Genomic DNA, 23,211 nt, shown 5'->3' with positions numbered 1-23,211 from the left:
TAAAAATGAAAAATGATGGCAAAGTACAACCAATGTCTACTTGATACACTAAAAATGAACATTTACTATTATCAAGTTAACAGTGGTTGTTGTAATACTTAAGATTCAGTTTCATAGGACGAGTCTACACTTTATCTTTATGAGTTTTCTGCTTAGAGAAAAAAATGAAGTAGAGATGGAGATGCCCTTACATTTCTATGATTACTTATCATTGACTGTATATCCGCATATCCAACAAGCCTCCAAACCCAAATTTTGATGTATTTTGTTCTCCAACCGATCCTAAAACTCAAAACAATATACTCCTATTTCCTAAAATGTCAAACTCATTAAACCTGCCGAGGTTCAACTTTTGAGGCCCTTTAAACCCTATTTACTTTTCATTATTTTTATATAATAAATCAAATATAAATACATAATACTTCTTATCACTTTAATATTTATAAATATATCTCAACCAAATGTTCAAATATAGTTATGTATATATCTTATTACCGATACATAAACACATAAATATGTTATAAATACAATTAATTATTAAAATAAAATTTTTATGTATATGTAGTTTAAAAATTTCGCCACTCTCTTGTCTAATAAATGTGTTGTCAAAAAATAAATTACCTCAATCTCTTCGTCTATTACAACTTCTCTCAGATTTTGTTCATCCCATTGATTAGCTTATGTCATAAAAACTGGTTGACAATACACGCAATGATATTTTGAGTCCTCGTTCGTGGTGCATGGTCAGGAATCCATGAATTTGTCCACATGTATTAGTGATGGGCCTAACTCACACCCAAAAGCTAGTTCAAAAGTGGAAGATTGCCATACAGATATATATTGCCTAAGGACCATGTCACCACACGATGTGGGACTTTAATAGGCCTCCTCGAGATGTGGGTGGGTAACGGTCTAATGGAAACAGCCCAAGCCCAACATCTCGGAAATACCACAGCAATATGAGCCATTTTTACAGGCTACATAAGTAGGAAACTGTTTATATGAGAAATCATATGCTGGGCCAAACCTAGCTCTGATACCATATTAGTGATGGGCCTAACTCACACCCAAAAGCTACCTCAAGAGTGGAAGATTGCCCATACACATATATATTGCCCAAAGACCATGTCACCACACGATGTGGGACTTCAATAAGCCCCCTCGAGATGTGGATGGGTAACAATCCAATGGAAACAGCCCAAGCCCAACATCTCGGAAATACCACATCAATATGGGCCATTTTTACAGGCTACATAAGTAGAAAACTGTTTATATGGAAAATCATATGCTGGGCCAAACCTGGCTCTGATACCATATTAGTGATGAGCCTAACTCACACCCAAAAGCTAGCTGAAGAGTGAAGCTCAGTCTGAGCAAGATAAATGATGAAAGTATGAACCATCATCTCAGGCTCTCACCTATAACATTGCTTCTCTCTGACTCTCTTTCTCTATATTTCTAATTGTCCCAAAACTTTTAGGTAAGATAGACGATGCTCTATATATACGAGATTCACTAATTTTCCAACATATGTGTATGTATATACTTGTACAATGTTTAGTCTAATGATGGTCTTAATTAGCCAACATACCTTTTTCTGTGATTACAAAACTTGAATTCCTAAAATCTATCTTCACTTTAAACTTGTCAAGAGTATCACTCTAAACAACATATTTTATTTATCGTTCTAGTACATGGGATTTCCATTACGTCTGGTTTCAATCGCGCTCTCTCTCTATGTGATCTAGCTAGCATATATGTGCCGTAGCTGTAATGTATTGTATGATCTCTCAAAAAATTTCTGTATTAATTGACTTCACGTATGGAAAAAAATGTTGTTATTAGATGAGAACATGTTAGTGTAAATTTGGTTTCACCTGTTGACTTCACCAGTCTCTTCTTTCATGGTGTACAAGCTCCATGCTATCAACTGGTCTAACTATTTTCATTTGGTTTTAGGCTCAATCCGTTCATTCATTGCAGGAATTCAGACTAGTTATACCAAGACCTAAGTTTTTACCAAGCTCATAAGTTCAAAGCACCTACGGTTACAGCCAAAAATGGTTCTTCCTCTCCGTATGGTCTCATGCTCAACTGACATTGGCCTCCCACTGTGTCATGTGAGTATCATTACCCAAGCATCTGATATATTAGCTTAAACCTTACTGACTTGAAACTCCCATGAGTCAACTATAATGTTTTGGTAAATAATTGAAGGTAAGTTAGAATTTGTGCTGACAAAAAAAGTTAAAATTTCTTTATTTGATTATGAAGCTCTGTTTTTCTATCCTCCATTAATTTTTGGGTCTACAGATTTGGGCATACCTGCAAATTTGATCACTCCATGAGCTCTTCTTCTTCTTCTTCACTAAGCTACATCCCGATGGTTTCTTCTGTCACTGATATGCCCCTCACGCCTTACCCTCTTGAGTACTCATTGCTCAGCACATTAGCTCTATCATCATCATCCTCAGATGAAAACGCACAGGACTTCACTCTCCGAGCTCCAAGTAAACTCAAAACCACAACACAAGTGGTGGCTCTGAACCGTTGCTGTTGAAGTCTCTCCGTCTTCTTCTTTGACCACCAGCCTGAGCCATTCTGATCCTGCTGAGACCAAAAAGAAGACTCAGTTAGCACTGAGTTTAAGACTTCGAAGTTAAAGATACGAAGCTCAAAGGAGAGAACCTCACTCTATTTTAAACCCAGGTTTCAGGACTGGTGTTGCGGTTCCTGTTGGTGTGCCAAGCAAAGACGATGCCTTCAGGACTCATCCGATGAAATTGCTGAACGAGAGGAATATCAAGGGTACTTTCTTTGGCAACTACAAACCCAAAACTGACATTCCAGGGGTTGTCAAAAAATACATGAACAAGGAGTTGGAGCTTGAGAAGTTCTCACTCACACAGTACCATTTTCTGAGATCAACAAGGCCTTTGCTTACATGTTGAAGAGAGAAAGCATGCATTGCATCATCACCATGGTGCTTGAAACCAACATTCTCCTACCAATAATGTATACTTTGTGTGAGTGTTTAGTAGACATCTCTTATTGCTTTTGGTTTTTAAAGTCTCTAATATATTACCATATCGTTGTAATAGTTTTCATTCTAATAAAAAAATATATTACATTTCCCTTTAAGCGTGTGTGTATTCAACATTCAGAATGCAAACGAACTAACCGTAGTGACTCAAAAGGTCTGCCTTTACCTTCCTTCTCACGGTTTACCCTAATATTAGCAACCCCCCCCCAAACGCAGCTCCAGTTTTCCACATCGAAAGAAACAAGCCTGAACATGTTGCAGGAATGTACTCAGCTATCCCTTATGCAATCTCTCAGGTTAACCATGGTCAATACTCTTCTTCTGCCATATCTTAAAAAGAAGGTGAAGGAGAAGAACCTTTGTAACATAGTGTTTGGAAGTTGTTGGAATCATGTAATATTTCTTTTATTGTATGGATTGTTTCTGTTTGGTTAGTAACAACAACAATAATAACCGTTTATGGTAACAATATTATACTTTTGATAGGAAATAATATTTTTCTTTCAAAAACTTAAATGTAGTGTGTACTATTGTAATAAACTATCTTATATTCACCAAATCTTTTAAATAATGTTAAATACTTCATAAATAATTTTTAAAATTGATTCATTTCCAATTCAATTAATTTATTGACATCAATATGTTAACAAAAAAAAATCAAAGTTCATGTAGTAAAATACAAAACATAAATTTATCGTAATTTTTAATATTATCGTGACATCATATTTACATACAAAAAACTAAATTTATAAATATTATTAAAAGTCTAAATTTTTTTTACAAAAAGTATTAGAATAAACAAAAAAATCCATCATCCCAAATTAAAAATAAGCAGAGCTCGAAGACATGAAAAAATAATAATTTATATTTATGTTCATCATCTTTATTTTTACTTGCTATATATGGTTCAGTAAAATATAACCTTATTTTAAATATTAAAAATTACCCACATTGGAACAAAACACATTAAAATGATAGTATTCATTTACAAAAAAAACTACAAAATATTAAATTAAAACTGTAAAAATTAAGAAACTAATAAAAAATAGAACCAAACTATTTATGTAATAGTAAACAAATATACATGAGCTTCAAAAGTCGTAAATTACTAATGCATCAAAGGTACCTTATTTAGACGAATTGAAATATTCGAAATGGAATATTATACATATACATTCAAGTGTTAATTTATAATATAAACAACTGATTTAAATTTTCAATATTTTATTCGGCTTTTCAGTATCATATTCAACCTAACATAATAATGAAATGCAATGCAATTATGTAATGTCCAATCCATTCATACAAATGATAATCATGAAAACCACCAGCATATTCTTGAGAGCCCAAAATATACTAACTGATAATTAACCAATCAACTATGGGTGTAAGCACTTAACATGTGTTCTTCCTCGCAAATGATGCCAATGTAAGTCCCATATGCTCAAGAGTTTGGTTAGGAAACTACCAGTGAGAGCAAAAGAAATGTAACTTTAAATAAGGGTTGTGTGGATATATATATAATTATGATTCATATCAAGACGTGCAAAATGTTTTTGGAATCAATGGCTTACATCTATTTTGCTGCAGTTATTGAATTAAAGTTCCCGACAAATTTGCTAATGAGTGATATCGTTGCTTTCTTTAACAATGAGAGCCCTTCAGTCGATGGTGTTAACCTTGCTTCTAATGATTGATATCATCTTTTTTCGTTTTGGATCATTGCTATTATTTTTTTTCAGATATTATTTGAGTTTTTGGTTAAAGGTGAAATTGCCCAAGGAATGATAAAAGAAAAAGACTTGGTTTAGGCAAAGTATATGCTATTCAGAGAAAAGTTTAATCGGAGCCATTTTGAAGGTTCATTGAGAATATACTTCAGGCTTACCCTACTTTAAGAGTTTTTTTTTTATGTATGTTTCTGATAATCGATCATGTCGAAATAAAGAAAATAGTTATAAGAGTGGACTCTCAATCCCCAACCCAAATTGAGTAGTACCGAAGTAGAAAGTCACGAATCAACAATACCTAAACAATACCTATTAGATCAATATAAACCCACTAATTGTTATATTCTTACTATAGAAAACAAGGAGTCCACCAATATATTCTGCCAAAACTTCAAAGACACACTAACCATATTATAGGAACCTTAAAATTTCAAGAAATCTCATAACTAATCGTACTTTACAATCACGATGACGTTTTTGTTCCCGATACGAACCACTCACCACCCAATCGGACAACCCAACAAAGCCAACCCATTATACAAAGCATAATATGGTTAAGAACTTGTACATTTTTTAAATAATTCCAACCATCTATGTAAGTTGAAAATAAATACAAAAGTCTTTATTTATGAGATCATTTTACTTTTTCATTTTACTATTCAGTGAGTAAACTGTCACATGTTATTTTGTAAAGAAAATATAACGAGACCATGTTATAACCGTAACAATTTCATAACAATTATATATTCAACATTTCATTAGGATTATTTTGTTTCTTGTTTAGGTTAGTTGAGTTAATTGAGTTTAGAAAAAAGGTTGAGACTGTTTGGTAATCGGCTATTCTCTTTGTTCAATGTAAAAAACTAACGAAAGAATATAATGCAACCTCACAAAAGTTTAACCAATTATATTCTTAATTTTAAACAGAGAGAGAAAAACATTTTTAAAGACAAGTTTAAAACTTGTAATATATTTTTTTGAACATTTTTAAAGACATTTGTAATTTTTTTTTTTTTTGAAAATTTGTAATATATATATCCAAAATATTACAAATGATAAAATACTTCAATTTGGAAAAGAATCGGTCTTTTTAATGCACGATTTGGTGCAATTACATTATTAGAAATATCTAAACAAAAACAGCAACAAATAGGGTCGGATTTTCTATGGTTAACATGCATAAGAAACATAACATATTACATATCCATAGCTTTTAATTACTTTCTTAATATACTGCGCAAACGACGTCGTGCCATCATCTTAAGACAGAACAACGTCAAATCTGAATCTCTTTCTTTTGCTGTCAGAATCCGACAGATAGACAGAGGAGAGAGAGAAGGCGCGAACACACAGAGAGAAGGAGACGATCCCAAGACAGACAATGGACGATCCTTCGAACGCAAAATCCAACCAATTGCCACCTCCGACGTCAACACCCTTCCGTACCACCGGCGAGCTCACTCAGAGGTTCAATTCCGTCTCCCTGAAGATCTAGATCTCTCCGAACCGTTCGGAGGGTTCGAAGACCTCGGATCCGAGGATGACCTCTCCTGCTCGTACATGGACATCGAGAAGCTCGGATCCGGATCCGACTCCGCTGGACCCTCCGCTCTGAGATCCGATAACCCGTTTCCCGAGGCTGGGGACTCGAGGCCTAGGCACAGGCACAGGCACAGCCTCTCGGTTGATGGTGGGTCTTCGACTCTGGAGTCGATAGAGGCGAAGAAAGCCATGGCTCGTGATAAACTTGCTGAGCTTTGGGTCGTTGACCCTAAGCGAGCTAAAAGGTTTCGTCTTTAACCTCAAAGTTCGTGTCTTTTCCCCAACCTCCATAGAACAGTAAACAAGTTGACTTAGCAAAAATTAAAACATAGTAGAGGCCAATGATCGGGAATTGTCGTTGCTGCACATAGCCCGCCACTCGAAAAACTCCACCTCCTGCACCCAAGACACCGCGACTTATCGTTGCTGCTCACGCCCGCCACACGATAACGTCCAAGACACCAAGACCCTATGACTTCATAACCTGGCAGGACGAACCATTATTTGATTCAGATTCACACAACCTTCAGAGACGGCTGCGACGTTCTCAACGCCCACTTACTCCAAGATATAAGTCCAAACAAACTCTTCACGACTACGAAGCCTTGCCAAACGAAATGAACCACTCCATACACACTAATGGAAGAAGAAACGTAACGGCAAGCGACCACTACAACCACCACCATACAAAATAAAATCTGCTAAATCAACTCTCACCATGGGAACTTTTGACATCAAACAAACTAAAACTTGAGCCACCACAACATCTAGAAAACATGATGCTCCAACAAGCGTTGATGAAGTTTGACGGTTTCCAATTGCTCCAACTATTAGTCTCCTATTGATAAAAATTCAGCTCGTGTACTAACAGACAATCACAATGGCACATTCCGATCAAACTACATCCCTCCAACAATCACCATCCCGACTCTAAGCTAAGAACCGAACAACACAGTTCAGACTAAAAAAGGCAGGTCTTGACATCGAAAGCGAAGCAGGGAACACCAAATCGCATCTGCCAATCTCCTCCAACAGTCTCACCGCCACAGAGGGAGGTAGATCTGTGGTGAAGGAGCTGTCTTTCCTCGCCACGCGCCGCCGTCACAAGCTACAGTCGGAGATCTGCAGAAGGAAAAATCAGATCTGACAAAAGCTTTAACCCTAAAAACCGGTTCCCATCTCCACCGTCTCGCTATGAGTCTTGCCGTTGCTCCATAGAAGGCCGGACTCCGTCACCGTCAACCGCAATAGAGCTCAGATTGAAGCCTCGACAGTTACAGAGTGACATGCATATCGACCAGAGAGAACCGTAGGAGAGGAGAGCAAAGATTAAACAAGATCAAAGAAGGAAGGGAAACGCCTCCGGCTCCGCCGAGAAGGTGGCCGGAGCTAGCTCTTCTTCGTCGGAGTTTTTTGTGTTATCGCCTTCTTATCCAAAGGAAATGTACTATATACCTAATTACGGAATTTTCTTACCTCGACAGACTTATCTTTCTTTAAAAAAAAAATCACATTATGAAAACAGGTCGTAAAGCTCCTTTTCTCTTTATTAAAAAAAAATGCATCAGTTCCTTTCACCATTTCACTACTGCTTGCTCAAGTTTCTGATGACATATGGAAGTATACCTCCATGGTTGAAGTATGCCAATTCCACCTGCACATTTACCCCCATTAATTAGTTTCACACTGAAAAACTGCCTTTTCGAAAACAGAATATTCTATTCTCTTCACTTACCTCAGTGTCGAAGCGGACTGTGCAAGTGAAAGACTTTCCGTTGTCTGTGGTGACGGTAACATCTTGGCCAGGTCTTATCTCTGAGATATCGGTTGGGAGATGGATAGTGTAACGCTCATGACCCGTCAATCCAAGTGTGTCTGCATCTTCACCAGACTTAAAGCACAACGGGATGATTCCCATTCCCACCAAGTTGCTACGGTGAATCCTCTCAAAACTCTTAGCTATCACTGCTTTCACACCCTGAAAAGTTCAAATGTCTCAGTGGATGTAAAATAGTAGCAAGCGAAAGGGGATCTAAGCAAACCTGTAGCATAGGTCCCTTAGCAGCCCAATCACGTGAGCTACCACTTCCATACTCGGCTCCAGCTAGAATAATCGTGTCTTCACCAGATGACTTGTACCTCTGATAATACAGTAGACACTGAACATGATCAACTTTATAATCAACAGTATAAAGTTTGATTAAATAAAACAAACAAACGAACCATGGCTGCGTCGAAGACTGAAAGCTTCTCTCCAGAAGGAATGTGAACAGTCTTGGGTCCAACTTCCCCATTCATGAGCTTGTTAACGATACGGATGTTAGCAAAAGTGCCCCTGGCCATTATTTCGTCATTCCCACGGCGACTTCCATATGAGTTGAAGTCCTTGCGATCAACCCCACGCTCCATGAGATATTTTGCAGCGGGACTGTCCTTTTGGATGTTTCCAGCTGGAGAGATGTGATCAGTGGTGATACTGTCCCCAAAGTTGAGCAAACAGTAAGCATCATTCACACTGTGTGGACCTGGAGGTTCCATGGTCATGTCCTTGAAATATGGTGGCTCGTGAATGTAAGTCGACTTGGGATCCCATGAGTAGAGTGTGTTTTCAGGAACAGACAGTTCATTCCACATCGGGTTACCCTTGGTGATCGACTCGTATGTTGCTCGGAACATGTCAGGCAAAACACTGGACTGAACAACCTGATCCATATGTCGAAAGACTAATTTAATAATTCTGTATCAGAGGGATGTTTTGTTCTCTGGTTGTAAGTTGAATATATACCTCAGCAATTTCTTCCGTGGTTGGCCAGATGTCCCTTAGGAAGACGTCCTTGCCGTTCTTTCCAGTGCCAATAGGCTCTGTTTCAAAGTCAATGTTAACCTGGGAAATAAGATGAAAAAGAGTGTTAAATTAGCAATATGATGATGGGTTATGTGTCATTATCACATACAAAAATGTAGGTTGAAATTTGAGAAGTTCACGCAATTTATTACCGTTCCCGCAAGAGCGTAGGCAACAACCAGAGGAGGAGATGCAAGGTAGTTGGCTCTTGTTAGTGGATGAACACGACCCTCAAAGTTCCTGTTTCCAGAAAGCACAGCAGCCGCCACAATGTCTAACAATAAGCAATAACAAATTAGCCTTATAACTTAGAGCAATGTCAAGTTAGAAAGTCCAAAGTAAGTCTTAGTTGTGAATCTCAAAAATACCATTTTCTGTGATAGCAGCTCCCACTGATTCATTAATTTCTCCAGAGTTACCAATGCACGTAGTGCAGCCATAGCCCACAATATTGAAACCTTGCTGGTTCAGATATTCTTGCAGTCCACTGCATGGAGTGTAATGTAAACTTAATTTTCTCCACACAGAAGCAATAATCAAGCTTTAAGCCTTCAACATCAGAGAACTTGAAATTAATATGACATACCTCTTTAGTAAGTATTTTGTAACAACTCCTGAGCCTGGCGCAAGACTTGTCTTTATCCAAGGCTTAACCTAGAGAGGCAAGTTTTTTTCACAAAGGATTAGAAAAAGTCAAAGTATCAGAGAGATTTCTAGTTTGATCTAGTGACTGAAACGAACCTGTAGGCCAAGGTCACAAGCCTTTTTCGCAACAAGACCAGCACCAAGCATGACACTGGGGTTTGATGTATTAGTACAGCTTGTGATCGCAGCAATCACTACACTTCCATGTGTAATCTCTGCTGGTTTTCCATTAAACGAAAAGTTTGCCACTTTTTCTTGTGCCTCCTTAGGGATTGCAAAACCCTGCAAAGAATGTTAAGCACAATTCGTTAAAAACTGTAACATCCACAATGTGCAACAACAGACAGTACATAGACCGAGTAGGTGCTTAGGAAATACGACTTCCACATAACGAAGCTTCTAATTACATACCTTGAACCCAACTTTACTGTCGAGACATGAGTTCCAGTCAGCTTTCATTTCCTTCAAAGGAACACGATCATGTGGCCTGCACAGTAGATATCAATAAGATTGTCTGATCAAGTAATAAGACAATACACTTAGTGACTACAAGAATCAAGAGAACCCATACCTCTTTGGTCCAGAAATGCAAGGTTCAACATTGTCCAGGTTCAGTTCCAGATATGAGGAGTAAGCTCGATCTTGCTGAGGCTGAATTTATTCACAAAGCAAGGAAGTCAAATAAAACAAGAAAGGAGATGAAAAGCCAAAACCCCCAAACATGTAAAGGACAAGGCTGATGTACCTCATTGTAGTCGACAAACATATTGTTTGCCCGAAGGTACGCTTCAATCATGGCCACCTGCCATAAAGTATTAAATCAGCCCAGAGATATGAATATACAAAGAAAGGAGATTAAAAGACAAAATACTTACAGTCTCATCACTTCGTCCAGTCAATTTGAGATATTGTAGAGTAACATGATCCACAGGGAAGAAGCCCATGGTTGCACCATACTCGGGAGACATATTGGCAATTGTGGCCCTGTCAGCTAGGGACAGACCACTCATACCATCACCTAATAAGAAGAAAAACTTGAGATTCTCCAAAAAAAAACGTCTTTAAAAAGGAGCAGAACAGTTAAGAGTTTAAAAGAAAATAGATTACCATAAAACTCAACAAACTTTCCAACAACACCATGCTTCCTGAGTATCTGAGTCACTGTTAGAACCAAATCAGTAGCTGTAACACCATTACGCATTTTCCCAGACAGCTTGAATCCAACGACACCGGGCAATACCATACTCATCGGCTGACAAAGCAATAAGAGTTATCATTACAAGAAGGGTTGAATATAACAAAAATCTCATTGACCTGGAGCAGAAAAGTTAACAAAATAGAGTGGTACAACGAATGTCTAGTAAAGTAATCTCTGGATTCACCAATATAAGATGTGGGTAATGTCAATAATCAATAGTTTACCTGGCCAAGCATTGTCGCCTCAGCTTCAATGCCACCAACTCCCCATCCAGCAACTCCCAAGCCATCAATCATAGTTGTGTGTGAATCAGTTCCAACCACACTGTCTGGGTAGAGAACGCCTTGGGTGTTGAACACAACTCTTCCAAGATATTCCAGATTGACCTGAAATTTTCAAATCAGGGTTAAACCGAGACCAAACGCAAAATAGTTACCTGATGCACAATACCAGAGCCATCAAAATGAACAAAGGAAGATAATAAAATGTAAACAACATTTCAATACACTGGAAACATTTGAAAAAGATATATACGGAGAACCAAAAACATGGAGTTGCACACTGCAAAATAGTTACCTGATGCACAATACCAGAGCCAGGAGGCACAACAAGCATGTTCTGGAAAGCAGTCGAGCCCCATTTAAGGAAAGCAAACCTCTCCTTGTTCCTCTGGAACTCAAGCTCCATGTTTGCTTGCACTGCATTCTCAGATCGAGCAACATCAACTTGAACAGAATGGTCAATCACAAGATCCACCGGAACCTGGGAGCCATTGCCCAACGTAAGAAAAATCCAGAAGCCTAAGCTAAAAAAAAATTGAAAAAGTACCAAAGGGTTGATTTTGTTGGAATCACTGCCAAGCTTGTTCATAGCATCACGCATACAAGCAAGGTCAACAACAGCGGGGACTCCAGTAAAGTCCTGAAGAAGAACACGAGCTGGCTTGAAGGGAATCTCGACTTGTTTAGGAGCAGTCTTTTCCCAGTCGATAATCTTCTCAACATCTTCCTTGGTGACTTGGAAGTTATCACAGTTACGAATGGCGGATTCGAGAAGAATCCTGATAGAGTAAGGCAATTTATCTACAAAACAGCGATAATGAAATTAGATGAGCAAAACGAAGAAGATGATTTTGTGTAACAAACTTTCTGTTATTCTCTCGTTAGACCAAAATGAAGAAGGATTAGTCAGCTCGAGTTGATTCCGGTTTACACGGAACAGACATTTAAGTTAACCAACCTAAACCATACAATAGTGAATCAATCAAACCGATTAATATTTACCAATCCTTGGATCGTTGAGAGCAGGCAAGCTGTAGAACTTCCCGAACTCGCCACCTCCAGGCTTAGGAAGAGTAGTGAAGATCCCCTTGAAGGGATGCTCCGACGCTGAAACAAATAAAGAAAAAACTCTTATGATTTGCGAAATCGAAGCTAGATCCGAAATTATTACCCATGGAAGAGAAGTTCCTCTCGAGGCGGTCTAAACCGGGAGAGACGGCTCTGATCTGAGAGCTGAGGCGAAAGGGAGATGGTCTGGAGTGAAGGCAGTGGCTCCATCGAGGAAGAGATCGGAAAGCGGGTGAGGAAGTGCCGAAAGATCTACGGCCGAGAAGAGACGAAGGCGGGGAAGGAGATGCGGAGGAGGAGGATTGAGTCAGAGACGATCGGGAGGAGAGGAGTGGAGAGCGAGAAGAAGCGGCTCGAAGGAGGGAGGAAGATGTGGTTTTATACATGATGAGAGACAATCATATCACGGAGGATGGTGATTGATGATGAATCAGATGGAAACGAACATGGAGAGAGAGGCTGATGAGTGCCATATAAGAGAATGAATATTGGATGTGCGATAATGTCTCTGTGGGCTGGGCCCCGTTTGCACAAATCATTTCTTCCCCTAATAGATCGATTAGAAATGAACACTATTGTAATTGGGCTTGTTCAAATCCAATAGGTTCAATTTCAGTTCGGTTTATTGGGGTTTTCAGTTTTTTTTTGTTACAGTATAATTGTCAATTTAAATTCTTTTTTTCTTGATACCATCAATGGAAAAATAAAAAGTCATGCTTCTTTTCAACGCTGATTTATTAGTATAGATTACAATTATGAAAAAAAATTACATGCACGATTCGACAACCGATAATATTACTCTATGAAAATATACGTCTAACTGCATCACTAAAAATGTCATATGAAGCTCCACGTCTAACCAATTTTATTTGTATTACTTTGAAAATCCTTTGTAAGTTTTTCCTTCTTAGCATGTATAATTATTTAATAAATTATTTTTCTGGGAAATAAAATCTAGACATGCTGGTGTAAAAGTATTAACAAAACATTTAGTCAAAGGACCAAAAGGGTTTTCACGATAAAAAAAGTATGTTACTAAAGTAATCATTTATAAATAATAGAATATTAAAGAACAAAAAAGAATAGAGATGTTTCTATCATCAAAGAAAATAATCAATTTAGAAAAGTTCAAAATTTAAAAATAAAAATAATCAAAAACAAAATACAAGCATGAAAGAAAAGTTGCTAATATTTTATATGATAATCACATATAATATTTACATTGTAAATTAATTATAGAAATCAAAATTTTATTTCTGGATATAAAAATAATTTTATGATAACAAGCACTTTCTCCTGTCGGGATTCGAAAACAATAATAATAAGAGGTTGTAAATGCATGTTCAGGTGCCTCCACTCCATAATCCTTGAAGATAAGAGTTTAGATATTTTTCTTCACACGTTTAAATAGTGTCGCAAGATGCTGGCATGACATATATACATATATATACATTTTTATATTACCATATAAATTCGAAACTAAGAAAATGGATCTATTATTTGACCCCAAAAAAAAAGGATCTATTTGCTCTCTCTTTTTTTTTTTGGTCAAATGATCTATTTGCTCTCTTAATTCGCATATTCATGCACATATGCTTCGAGAGTACATTAAACTGTGAGACTAGACCTTGACCCGACCGGGCGGGTATTTATTTTATGTTTTTAGTTTTTTTATATATTAAATGATGTATTTGTAATATTGAAAAATAAATTCATATTGAAAATTAATCTTTGCAGTTATAATAAAAATTAAAAGTTTAATAAAATATTCTGATGTAAATTTTAAATTTCGTAATTAAAATAATATAGAGGCAGTCATATTTTTTTCCAATTTCAAAATCTAATCTTCCTTAAAGACAAAGAAAATAAATTTATAAATACATAAAATATATAAACATATTTGGAACTATAATTTCAATTAAAATAAATTTGTTAAAGAAAAATAATCTTACTGTTATTATTTATTTCTAGAGCTTGACCCGTGACCGTATAAATATTTGCTTTCACTTTATTTTTTTTCTTTGTACTAATGGTATAATATATATATGTAAATTAAAATATATTACATAATTGTTAATATAACATTTTTAAACATAACAATTTTATTTATTACTTTGAATAATTATATTTTTTTATTTTAATCGTCTATTATATCACATTGTATCATGTAAACAAAATCCAATATTTATAACTAATTGGACTTATATTATGACAACATTATACTAATATATGAATAAACTATTTTATATTTTATTTATATGTTATATAAATTGATTATGATGTGTGATTTTTTATTTTATTATTTATTACTTATAAATATTAAAAATATTGAGTATGTTAATACGAAATATATTAGGAAATTTATTTTGGTTATGATTTGATAAAGAAAATCTATTATTTAAATTTTGGAAAGATATTAAATGTTTAATTCTATTATTTAAATTAGGAAAAGACAAGCATGCTTAAATATAGGTTCAATAAATATCTCAATGGCATTCTAATGTAAATAAGTGATAAAACTAAGGGATATTTCTATTTTGTACTTCTCTTTTAATAATATAGACTAGATCTTGACCCGTGCATCCGCACGGGTGTTTATTTTAATATAAAAGATATATAGAATTTTTCATAACACAAATGGTTGCATAAACATGCATCCATATGAATGTTTATTTTCGATTTGTAGTATATAACATTTACGATAGATCGGTGATTTTTAAGCTCATATTATGGTTGGATACTAAACCAATCAAAATGATATGTTATATAACATATTCGTCAATTAGTAATTTTTATTTACATCAACCATTTTGATGTATTTATTTATAAATTAAAACACCAATTAGTATTGTTATGTTGTATATTAATAAATCTATCTTTCTAAAATAGAATAAAATATGTCAAATAAAATTCACTTTTGTTTTAATAAAATAGATAGTAATGGTAATTTTACAGTAAAATTAATTAGAGAATATTTCAGTTAGAGAATAATGGTAAGTTTGTTTAGAGGGTATTCTACCAAAATAAATGATTTATAGCTAATTAGATAATAATTATTAAATCAGTGGCATAAATTGTAATTATGATGATGAATAAATAATTATTTTGGTTTTAATAATATAGATTTGAATTGGAAATAAATGAGAATCATAAATAAATGGTAAATTTAAGTGATGTCCTTAAATTTATAGGCTGGTGCACAAATATAGGAAGTAGGCTGGTCAAAAGAATATCCTCTAAATGTAGAGTTTTTGTTACTGTGTTTTTTTCGAAATAAAAAAGATAATTGTTTTTTTGCGGTTAAATAGGAGGATTATAGATTATCTGATTCGGAAAATATTTAAAAATCTGATTTGAATGAAAGTATGTTAAGAGTAACAAAAATATAACATGGTTTTTATTCATAAAAAATCACATGAAAGTTTGTAGCAAACAAACCAGTTTATGATTTTGCAGCTAGAGTGATATGAATGAATGAACGTGTAGCTTATGAATTAGAAAAAATTGTAAGTATTTTGAGTAATAAAATTCTTAAATCATTTATTTCTGTTCGTACATGTTAGAGCAGCTATTGAGCTACTGGTGAGGAAGAAAAGAAAACAAACTTTCGGTGAATAATTTTTTATGGGAGTAATTGAAAATGTTTTCTATGTCATTTATTACTTTCCTATATTATGCTTACTAATTTTCCTATATTATACTTACTAATTTTACGGTTTTATGACTTGATGTAATCCAAGTTTTTAGTTTGCATTCGTTTTGGGAAATTAGATAGTATTAGTTTAAGAAAGACATTGATTAATGGTTATAGTTATTTCAATGGTATTACATTGTAAATAAATGCAAATTTTAAATGTGAATATATAAGTGTACTTCTCTTTTAATAATATAGATACTATAAATGAGAAATCAACGTTTCCTTTAATAATTAACCAAATGATAGTTGTTAGTTTAATTAATAGGGTACAAATATTGTTTTGAAATAATAGCTCTAGATTAAATATTAGAGCATCTCCAATGTAAAACTCCATTTTTTCCTTTAAAATGGAGTAAAAGTGAAAATGGAGTAAAATTGCTCCAACCCTACTCCATTTCCCACTCCATAATGGAGTGATGAACAAACAAAAAAAAGATTACTCCATTTATGGAGTAAATTTCATTATGGAGTGATATATGGAGTTAGGTTGGAGCATTTCTTACTCCATATTCACTTTTACTCCATTTTAGAGAAAAAAATGGAGTAGGGATGGAGATGCCCTTAGTGGCATTCAATGGTAATTATTTAGAAAAAGTTAGGGTTAAGTACTAAATGTACTTCAACTTTAATAGTTTAGATGTCGTGAAAATAAATATTTTATATTGGTATAAGAGCTCAAGATCCAACAGTGATTTTACTTTTTTTTTGAATACCAGAAAGGCAGAAAGTCCAGGACCGTATCTTGTAATCCCTACCTGAAACCACATTATGTAGTATTAGTTATGTTCCAATGATCATTCGACCTAGAGACTTCTGACACAATGGTTTAGATTATTTTCAGTAGAGATAATGACCTCTAATACAGTGAATAAACTTTGATTATGAAACCATGTAGAAGAACTGATAATGTAGCGTAGAAATGTAATACTGCAGAGGTTAGCATAGTTTCTAGAAAGGAAATATCCTGGCTCACCTGAAAAGTCTCAAGTTAGTAAATTTGCATAATGTAATAGGTTCCTGTATAAGTTTCCTAATTTTTGTAGGTATTTGATTACTTTCAATATTAATTTATAATAAAATTAGATACATTATATATTAATAATAACAAAGTAGAAAAAAATTAGTACTAATTGAACCTCTGAATGCTAAATAGGGTCCTCTTTAACGCCAGTTGATCAATATTGAGAAATTACCACAAATTCCACATTCATAGTACTATTTTTTTTATGTTTAAACTAATTTAGACTTAGTGTTTAGAGTTGAATGGTGGGGTATGGTTTTTGAAATGTGAAATTTAGGATTCTAATATATATATATATAAATACTTAAAAAAATTAAAAAGAATTTCTACATAATTTTCGATTTTCAAAAAGAAAATTTGAAAAAAAATTCAAAAAAAACAAAATTCAAAAAAAAAAATTATAAAAAGTTTGAATTTGAAAAAAAAAATATTCGAAAACATATAAAAAATTATTTAAATAATATTCATTGTATATATAGAGAATAAGGGTATAATAGTCTTTCGCCACTTAATTAAGAACATATTTTTGAAAATAGCTCTTTAGTAGTGGTAAAGATGAATAATAGTACCATGAAAATGGCGGAAGCGCTTGCAATCCGTGAGACTCTCTTTCACGCCACTTCCCTGGATTTCACTTCAATTTGGCTCCGATCAGATGATCAAGCACTTATCAAATCGATCTCTATGAAACAGGAACCGACAGAACTCTACGGCGTCTTTTCGGATATCGACTCACTATCCTCTTCTTTTCTTTATTGTCTTTTAGTTTTCTCTCTAGATCTCAAAACGGATTTGCAGACTCTATTGCTAAATTCCATATACTTTCAAACTTTGGGTTGAGATCCAACTAGATTGTCTTCTTTTACTCTTTTTTTTAGTAAAATTCAATTTCTAAAAAAAAAATGATGAAAGTGGTAAACATAAAATTTTCTCCTCAATATTTAGCATTGTTCACGATATCCATATTAATCTTGCGCTGATACCCAGAGGACTTCAAGCTCGTGAAGAATTGATGATGATCTTTTCAAACGTCATCAACTCATAGTTTTTTTTTTCCCTTAATTCAAGCATGATACCAATTTTGTTGTAGGAAATTAACTCTTTCAGTGATTGTGCATCGCTTTGCGTCTAAATAGTTTAATTTCTTTAGTGAGTAACTTCTATCCATATAGCTTAATTTCTCCCGTGAGCAACTTCCAAAATGAACAATGGAACTAAAACTACAAAACATGTTCCGCTAATAAAATATGAAACAAAGACTAAAACTAACATTACAAAGTGATGAAACTGCAGCACATCACCTATTTATTAAGAGCAATCTCAAAATTAAATGTATCACATTTTATATGTACAACACTGTATTATATATAAAAGACGTCCAGGTTCATTAATCATCACAAGTGGGCATGTTGCTACGAAATAGTGACTTTATTTTTAAGTTTATGAGCTATATACTACAACCATAATTTTGTTGTTATTATGTTTTAAACTTATTACTAATCGATAAATTTACAATAAATTGTTGGTTTAGCTCTGTTTGAAAATTATGAAGCATGACCATTTTTCTAAAAAAAAAATATAATTATTATAAAAAAAAAATTCTAGCAAAGAATCAATCTAAATGTATAACAAAATGAGTTTATTTTATTTAGAAAAATATATATCCAAAGATAAGCAATTTGATAAAAATCATTATATTCAAAATCACAGTTCTAAATGAAATAACATTATAAAACTATTCCGAAAGTTATTTACTTTCTATATATAAAAATTAATAAATTAATTTAAAAGTTTATAATCATATCAAAATTAAATATCCAGTGATAAAGATGATAAATATTTTTCTAAGCAATGACCATATCGACTCCTTGATCAGTGGCTGAAAGTCCGGTGCCTCTACCTTGAAGCTGGACACAACCCGCTTGGCATGCACCATCACAAATTTCTTGAGTTGCTTCGGTCACTTTCATGCATATTGGCATACATTCTCTGTGGCACAACGGCAATACTTTTTTTCCTATTAATGCTTCCTGCCCAGCCACGATCTTCATCCATGACAAAACCGTAATTATCATCAAACTCAGGGTGGCTAAGTTTCTGCTCCGACTCTTCATCTTTTTGCTCTGTACGTGGATATATTTGATCAGAGAGAGAGAGATTGAGGAAGAAATGGTTGCTTGGGAGAAAAGGGAAGGATTTTGAACTGAAGGGGATGGTCAAGATTCAAAAGATAGTCATGGCCTCATATGTGTTCGCTTTTTCCGTGAACATTCACTATTCTGTTATTAAGCGGTTCTATTGGTGCAAAAAATAGAAAGCTAGAGGGTTCACATTGCGAAACAACAATAAAACAAATTGACAGCTGTGGGATTTGAACCCACGCCCTTTCGGACCAGAGCCTAAATCTGGCGCCTTAGACCACTCGGCCAAACTGTCGTTGCATTTATCTGCCGACTCTACATTTATAGATAAACTAATGTTTTTGTAAGTTTTGACTTCTCTATTAGGACCGACGTGCATCATATAAAAAATCATATATAAGATGAAACATAGGATAAACCATTTGTAGCAAATAGGAAAATTTATACACGGATTATATAAAAAATCGATGTATTTTCCTACCTAATGGTCATTCAAATAAACTAGTTCCCACACAAGTAAAGTATATATATTAGAGCGTTATATACTTCACTAGCGACGATACCATGCATATTTGTTTAAAAAAAAAAAAACTATCTCTCTACATAACTCATTACATTAGTACAATGTTGTATTATGATCTTAATAGTCTTGTTATGGTATATCTAGTCTAGATAAACAAGGTCGAGTTGCATATAGTAATATTATTATCTGTAACTTCATTCTGCCATCTTAGATCTATAACATTCATATCCATACAAAACTAGTTATTATGTAAAATACTAAAATGTATAGAATACTGGATAATGGGAGAGACAGCCCAATTTACTAATCTTTGACAGCCTAATAAATTAGTAAACCCAAGTGTATTATTTATCCGATTTCTTTTTCATAACGTGCTTGTTTCACGTGCTTTGTCTCTGCCTAGTGGCTAGTGGCTAGTGGCTATACCAAAAAGATGAGAGGCAAGCTCTTTTGTTGAACAGAATATTATGGTCCAAAGCATATTGCATATTTACGATTGTCACATACATTTAGTAATTTATAGTTAATTCTATATGTTGTGTTCATCCGGTTAATTTCTGTAAAATGAGCATGGTTTTCAGGACAATGTGCAATTAGATATAAAATACATGTTTAACTTTGCGGATTGTATCAAATGTGCTGTTTAATCCGAGAAGCAGATGATGTTTTTGGTTCATTACTTGTTATTGTTTCACTACAGTGGTAGATAAACTTAACTCTCGCAGCTGTTTATTCATGACTTAGTTTTTACTATATAAGATCTCTTTACATACATGGATGATTAAATTCATATAGTTGACAAACAAAAAAACAAAGAATTAAATAATGTTTTCTGTCTTCTTGCTTTTACATGAACATTTCCACTTGGTGGCAGCCTGGCGGACCAATGATTCTCCATGTTCTCTTGTTAATTTCATAATTCCCAGAACACCACAGCTCATGATTCATCAATATTGACTAATCTCACTTTCTTCAAAACCGGTCGGTGCTGAAGAAGCTTAACCGGGTTTTCAAGTTCGATCTAAAGCAAACAGTTTACACTTTACAGTAATCATTGAGTTTACTTTTAATTTTCTCGTTTTTAAATAATTATTTCTTTATGCCTTCATTTACAAATTAAATATATTTTCACAAAACGTATCCAACGTCGAAACCCAAAAATAATAGAAAACTAAGAAGAATTATTAGTGGTCAGAACAGTAAATTTTCCGGTCTTTAAATTAAAGCAATAAAGCTCCATCGTCTTCTCACTCACGGAACTCGTAACCTGTGAAATCACGTTCGAAGCTGAGACAACACAATGGAGAAGAGATATTCTTCCATGGCGGCTGTGCTCTTCTTCGTGGCGGCTCTAATGGTGTCTTCCTCAATCACAGCAGTACCGACACAGTCGTTCGAAGAAAACTTCAATATAATGTGGTCTGAAAACCACTTCACGACTTCCGAGGATGGACAAATCTGGAATCTCGCCTTAGACAACGATACCGGTACGTTCGGATCCATTAGCCAGGAATCTCCGGTTTTAAGATTAGTGTTGCGCGCAGTCTTCTTAAACTCAAGATTCATTTATTTGAGTTTCTTCAAACAGGATGTGGATTTCAGACAAAGCACATGTACAGATTCGGATGGTTCAGTATGAAGCTAAAGCTCGTCGGCGGCGACTCAGCCGGCGTCGTCACCGCTTACTACGTGAGCTCTTGTTTTATTTTAATTTTTCAATCTTGGAAAGATAATATTTTCATTTTGTAAGATTAATTCTTTTTTTTTTTTTTATGAGCAGATGTGTTCGGAGAATGGAGCCGGACCGGAGAGAGACGAGATAGATTTCGAATTTCTAGGGAACCGAACCGGAGAACCGTACATCATTCAGACCAATGTGTTTAAGAACGGAACCGGGAATCGCGAGATGCGACATTCCCTCTGGTTCGACCCAACCAAGGACTACCACACCTACTCAATTCTTTGGAATAACCACCAGCTCGTGTAAGTCCTCTCTTGATCCCAAAGCTAGCTTATGTTAACCAAACTTCTTAACAAAATCGAACCAGACCAAATTGAATCGAATTGGTTAGTTTTATCAGATGGTACAATATGTAATCCGGTTAAACTCAATGCAAATCACAGGTTTTTCGTGGATAGAGTACCGATTCGAGTGTACAAAAACAGCGACAAGGTACCAAACAACGATTTCTTCCCGAACCAGAAGCCGATGTACTTGTTTTCCAGCATCTGGAACGCCGACGACTGGGCGACACGTGGCGGTCTCGAGAAGACCGACTGGAAAAAAGCTCCGTTCGTCTCTTCCTACAAGGACTTCGCCGTTGAAGGCTGCCGTTGGAAGGATCCGTTCCCTGCTTGTGTCTCCACCACAACGGAGAACTGGTGGGACCAGTACGACGCATGGCACTTGTCAAAGACACAGAAGATGGACTATGCGTGGGTGCAACGTAACCTTGTCGTATACGATTATTGTCAGGACCGTGAGAGATTCCCTAAAATGCCTTGGGAGTGTTCCATTAGCCCTTGGGCTTAAGCTCAATTTTTGGTCTTTCGTCTTAAGTATTGAGTTGAAATGGTTGCTGTAATAATTTTGTACCTTTTTTTCTCTTCTTCTTCATTTCATTTCTTATTGATTGTATCATCTGTTATTTAATTAATTAATTATTTAGTCGGCTATGTCTCGTAACTTTGCACTATAATATTTTTTCAACTGATGAGCACTATATCTAATATATTAAAACAGAAGTCATGACTTCTTTTCATGTGTGATTTTTTAAGTTTGGACCATTCGTAGAAATATCATATTTTACATTTGTTCATTATTATATCTTTTAATATCTTTATTTTTTTATTTGAAATACAAATGAATATATTTAAAATATTCTAACAAAATCTTTTTAAAATCTTCTTAGAATCTTTTTAAATTTACTTTCAAAAATTAGTTAGTTTTAATTTAAATTATCATAAAATATAATTAAAAATAAAAATTGAATATATTTTTGGTTTATAAAGGAAAATTTAAATAAAATAAAAATCATGATATTTTGATGAGTGATATTTTTATTTGGACCATCATTTAAATTTTCTATTAAATGTATATCACTAATGCTAATATATATAATATTTTTAACTACTTTAATCATAATATCTTTTAATTTTTTTAAAAAAAATTAAAATTCTAACAAATCTCTTGAAAAAAGATTATAATAAGATCTTAATTTCTATAAATTGAATATAAATATTCTCAACTAATTTTGTAATTAGTAATGAAATGTTACTAAAAGAGTAAAATTATATCCTATTTTATTAATTTTATAATAATATCTATCATTTTAAAATAAAAACATTATTGAACAAAATATGATAAAATTATTTTAAATTCATAAGTTAACATATTTTATTTTCATAAATATTAAATATTTATGCTAAAAATATAATATGTTGGTAGAACGGGTTAATATTAGTAAACTATATAAT

General features: G+C 34.3%; 3 protein-coding genes and 1 non-coding gene across 5 annotated transcripts; 1 reads left to right on the top strand and 3 right to left on the bottom strand.

The window, feature by feature from the left end:
• Positions 1-1,722: 1,722 nt before the first annotated feature.
• LOC103871910 (probable xyloglucan endotransglucosylase/hydrolase protein 8) lies at positions 1,723-22,415 on the top strand. Of its 2 annotated transcripts, XM_033273390.1 has the most exons (6): positions 1,723-1,735; positions 6,695-6,702; positions 21,015-21,221; positions 21,323-21,423; positions 21,515-21,717; positions 21,859-22,415. In XM_033273390.1, the coding sequence occupies exons 3-6, from the start codon at positions 21,035-21,037 to the stop codon at positions 22,265-22,267; spliced, it is 900 nt and encodes a 299-aa protein (XP_033129281.1). In that variant the 5' UTR covers positions 1,723-1,735; positions 6,695-6,702; positions 21,015-21,034; the 3' UTR covers positions 22,268-22,415. The 2 variants fall into 2 exon arrangements, with proteins under 2 accessions (XP_033129281.1, XP_009148488.1); XM_009150240.3 differs by lacking the exons at positions 1,723-1,735; positions 6,695-6,702 and having other exon boundaries at positions 20,982-21,221; positions 21,859-22,410.
• Positions 7,748-12,823, bottom strand: LOC103871912 (aconitate hydratase 3, mitochondrial). The gene is made up of 19 exons (XM_009150242.3): positions 12,456-12,823; positions 12,287-12,391; positions 11,832-12,085; positions 11,580-11,765; positions 11,228-11,389; positions 10,913-11,057; positions 10,681-10,823; positions 10,551-10,607; positions 10,377-10,456; positions 10,217-10,292; positions 9,902-10,087; positions 9,747-9,814; positions 9,529-9,647; positions 9,313-9,434; positions 9,101-9,199; positions 8,539-9,018; positions 8,358-8,456; positions 8,051-8,293; positions 7,748-7,969 (listed from the first exon to the last, which is right to left on the bottom strand). Exons 1-19 carry the CDS (start codon positions 12,736-12,738, stop codon positions 7,901-7,903), a joined length of 2,976 nt encoding a protein of 991 aa, XP_009148490.2. The 5' UTR covers positions 12,739-12,823; the 3' UTR covers positions 7,748-7,900.
• On the bottom strand, positions 14,606-20,612 carry LOC103871911. Its single transcript, XM_033273392.1, has one exon. It carries the CDS (start codon positions 19,182-19,184, stop codon positions 18,915-18,917), a length of 270 nt encoding a protein of 89 aa, XP_033129283.1. The 5' UTR covers positions 19,185-20,612; the 3' UTR covers positions 14,606-18,914.
• TRNAL-UAG lies at positions 19,427-19,506 on the bottom strand. Its single transcript has one exon. It is a non-coding gene; the product is annotated as a tRNA-Leu (tRNA).
• Positions 22,416-23,211: the final 796 nt, after the last annotated feature.

Source organism: Brassica rapa, chromosome A06 (genome assembly GCF_000309985.2).
Source record: "Brassica rapa cultivar Chiifu-401-42 chromosome A06, CAAS_Brap_v3.01, whole genome shotgun sequence".
Lineage (NCBI taxonomy): Eukaryota > Viridiplantae > Streptophyta > Magnoliopsida > Brassicales > Brassicaceae > Brassica > Brassica rapa.
This window is presented reverse-complemented; position numbering and strand designations above follow the sequence as displayed.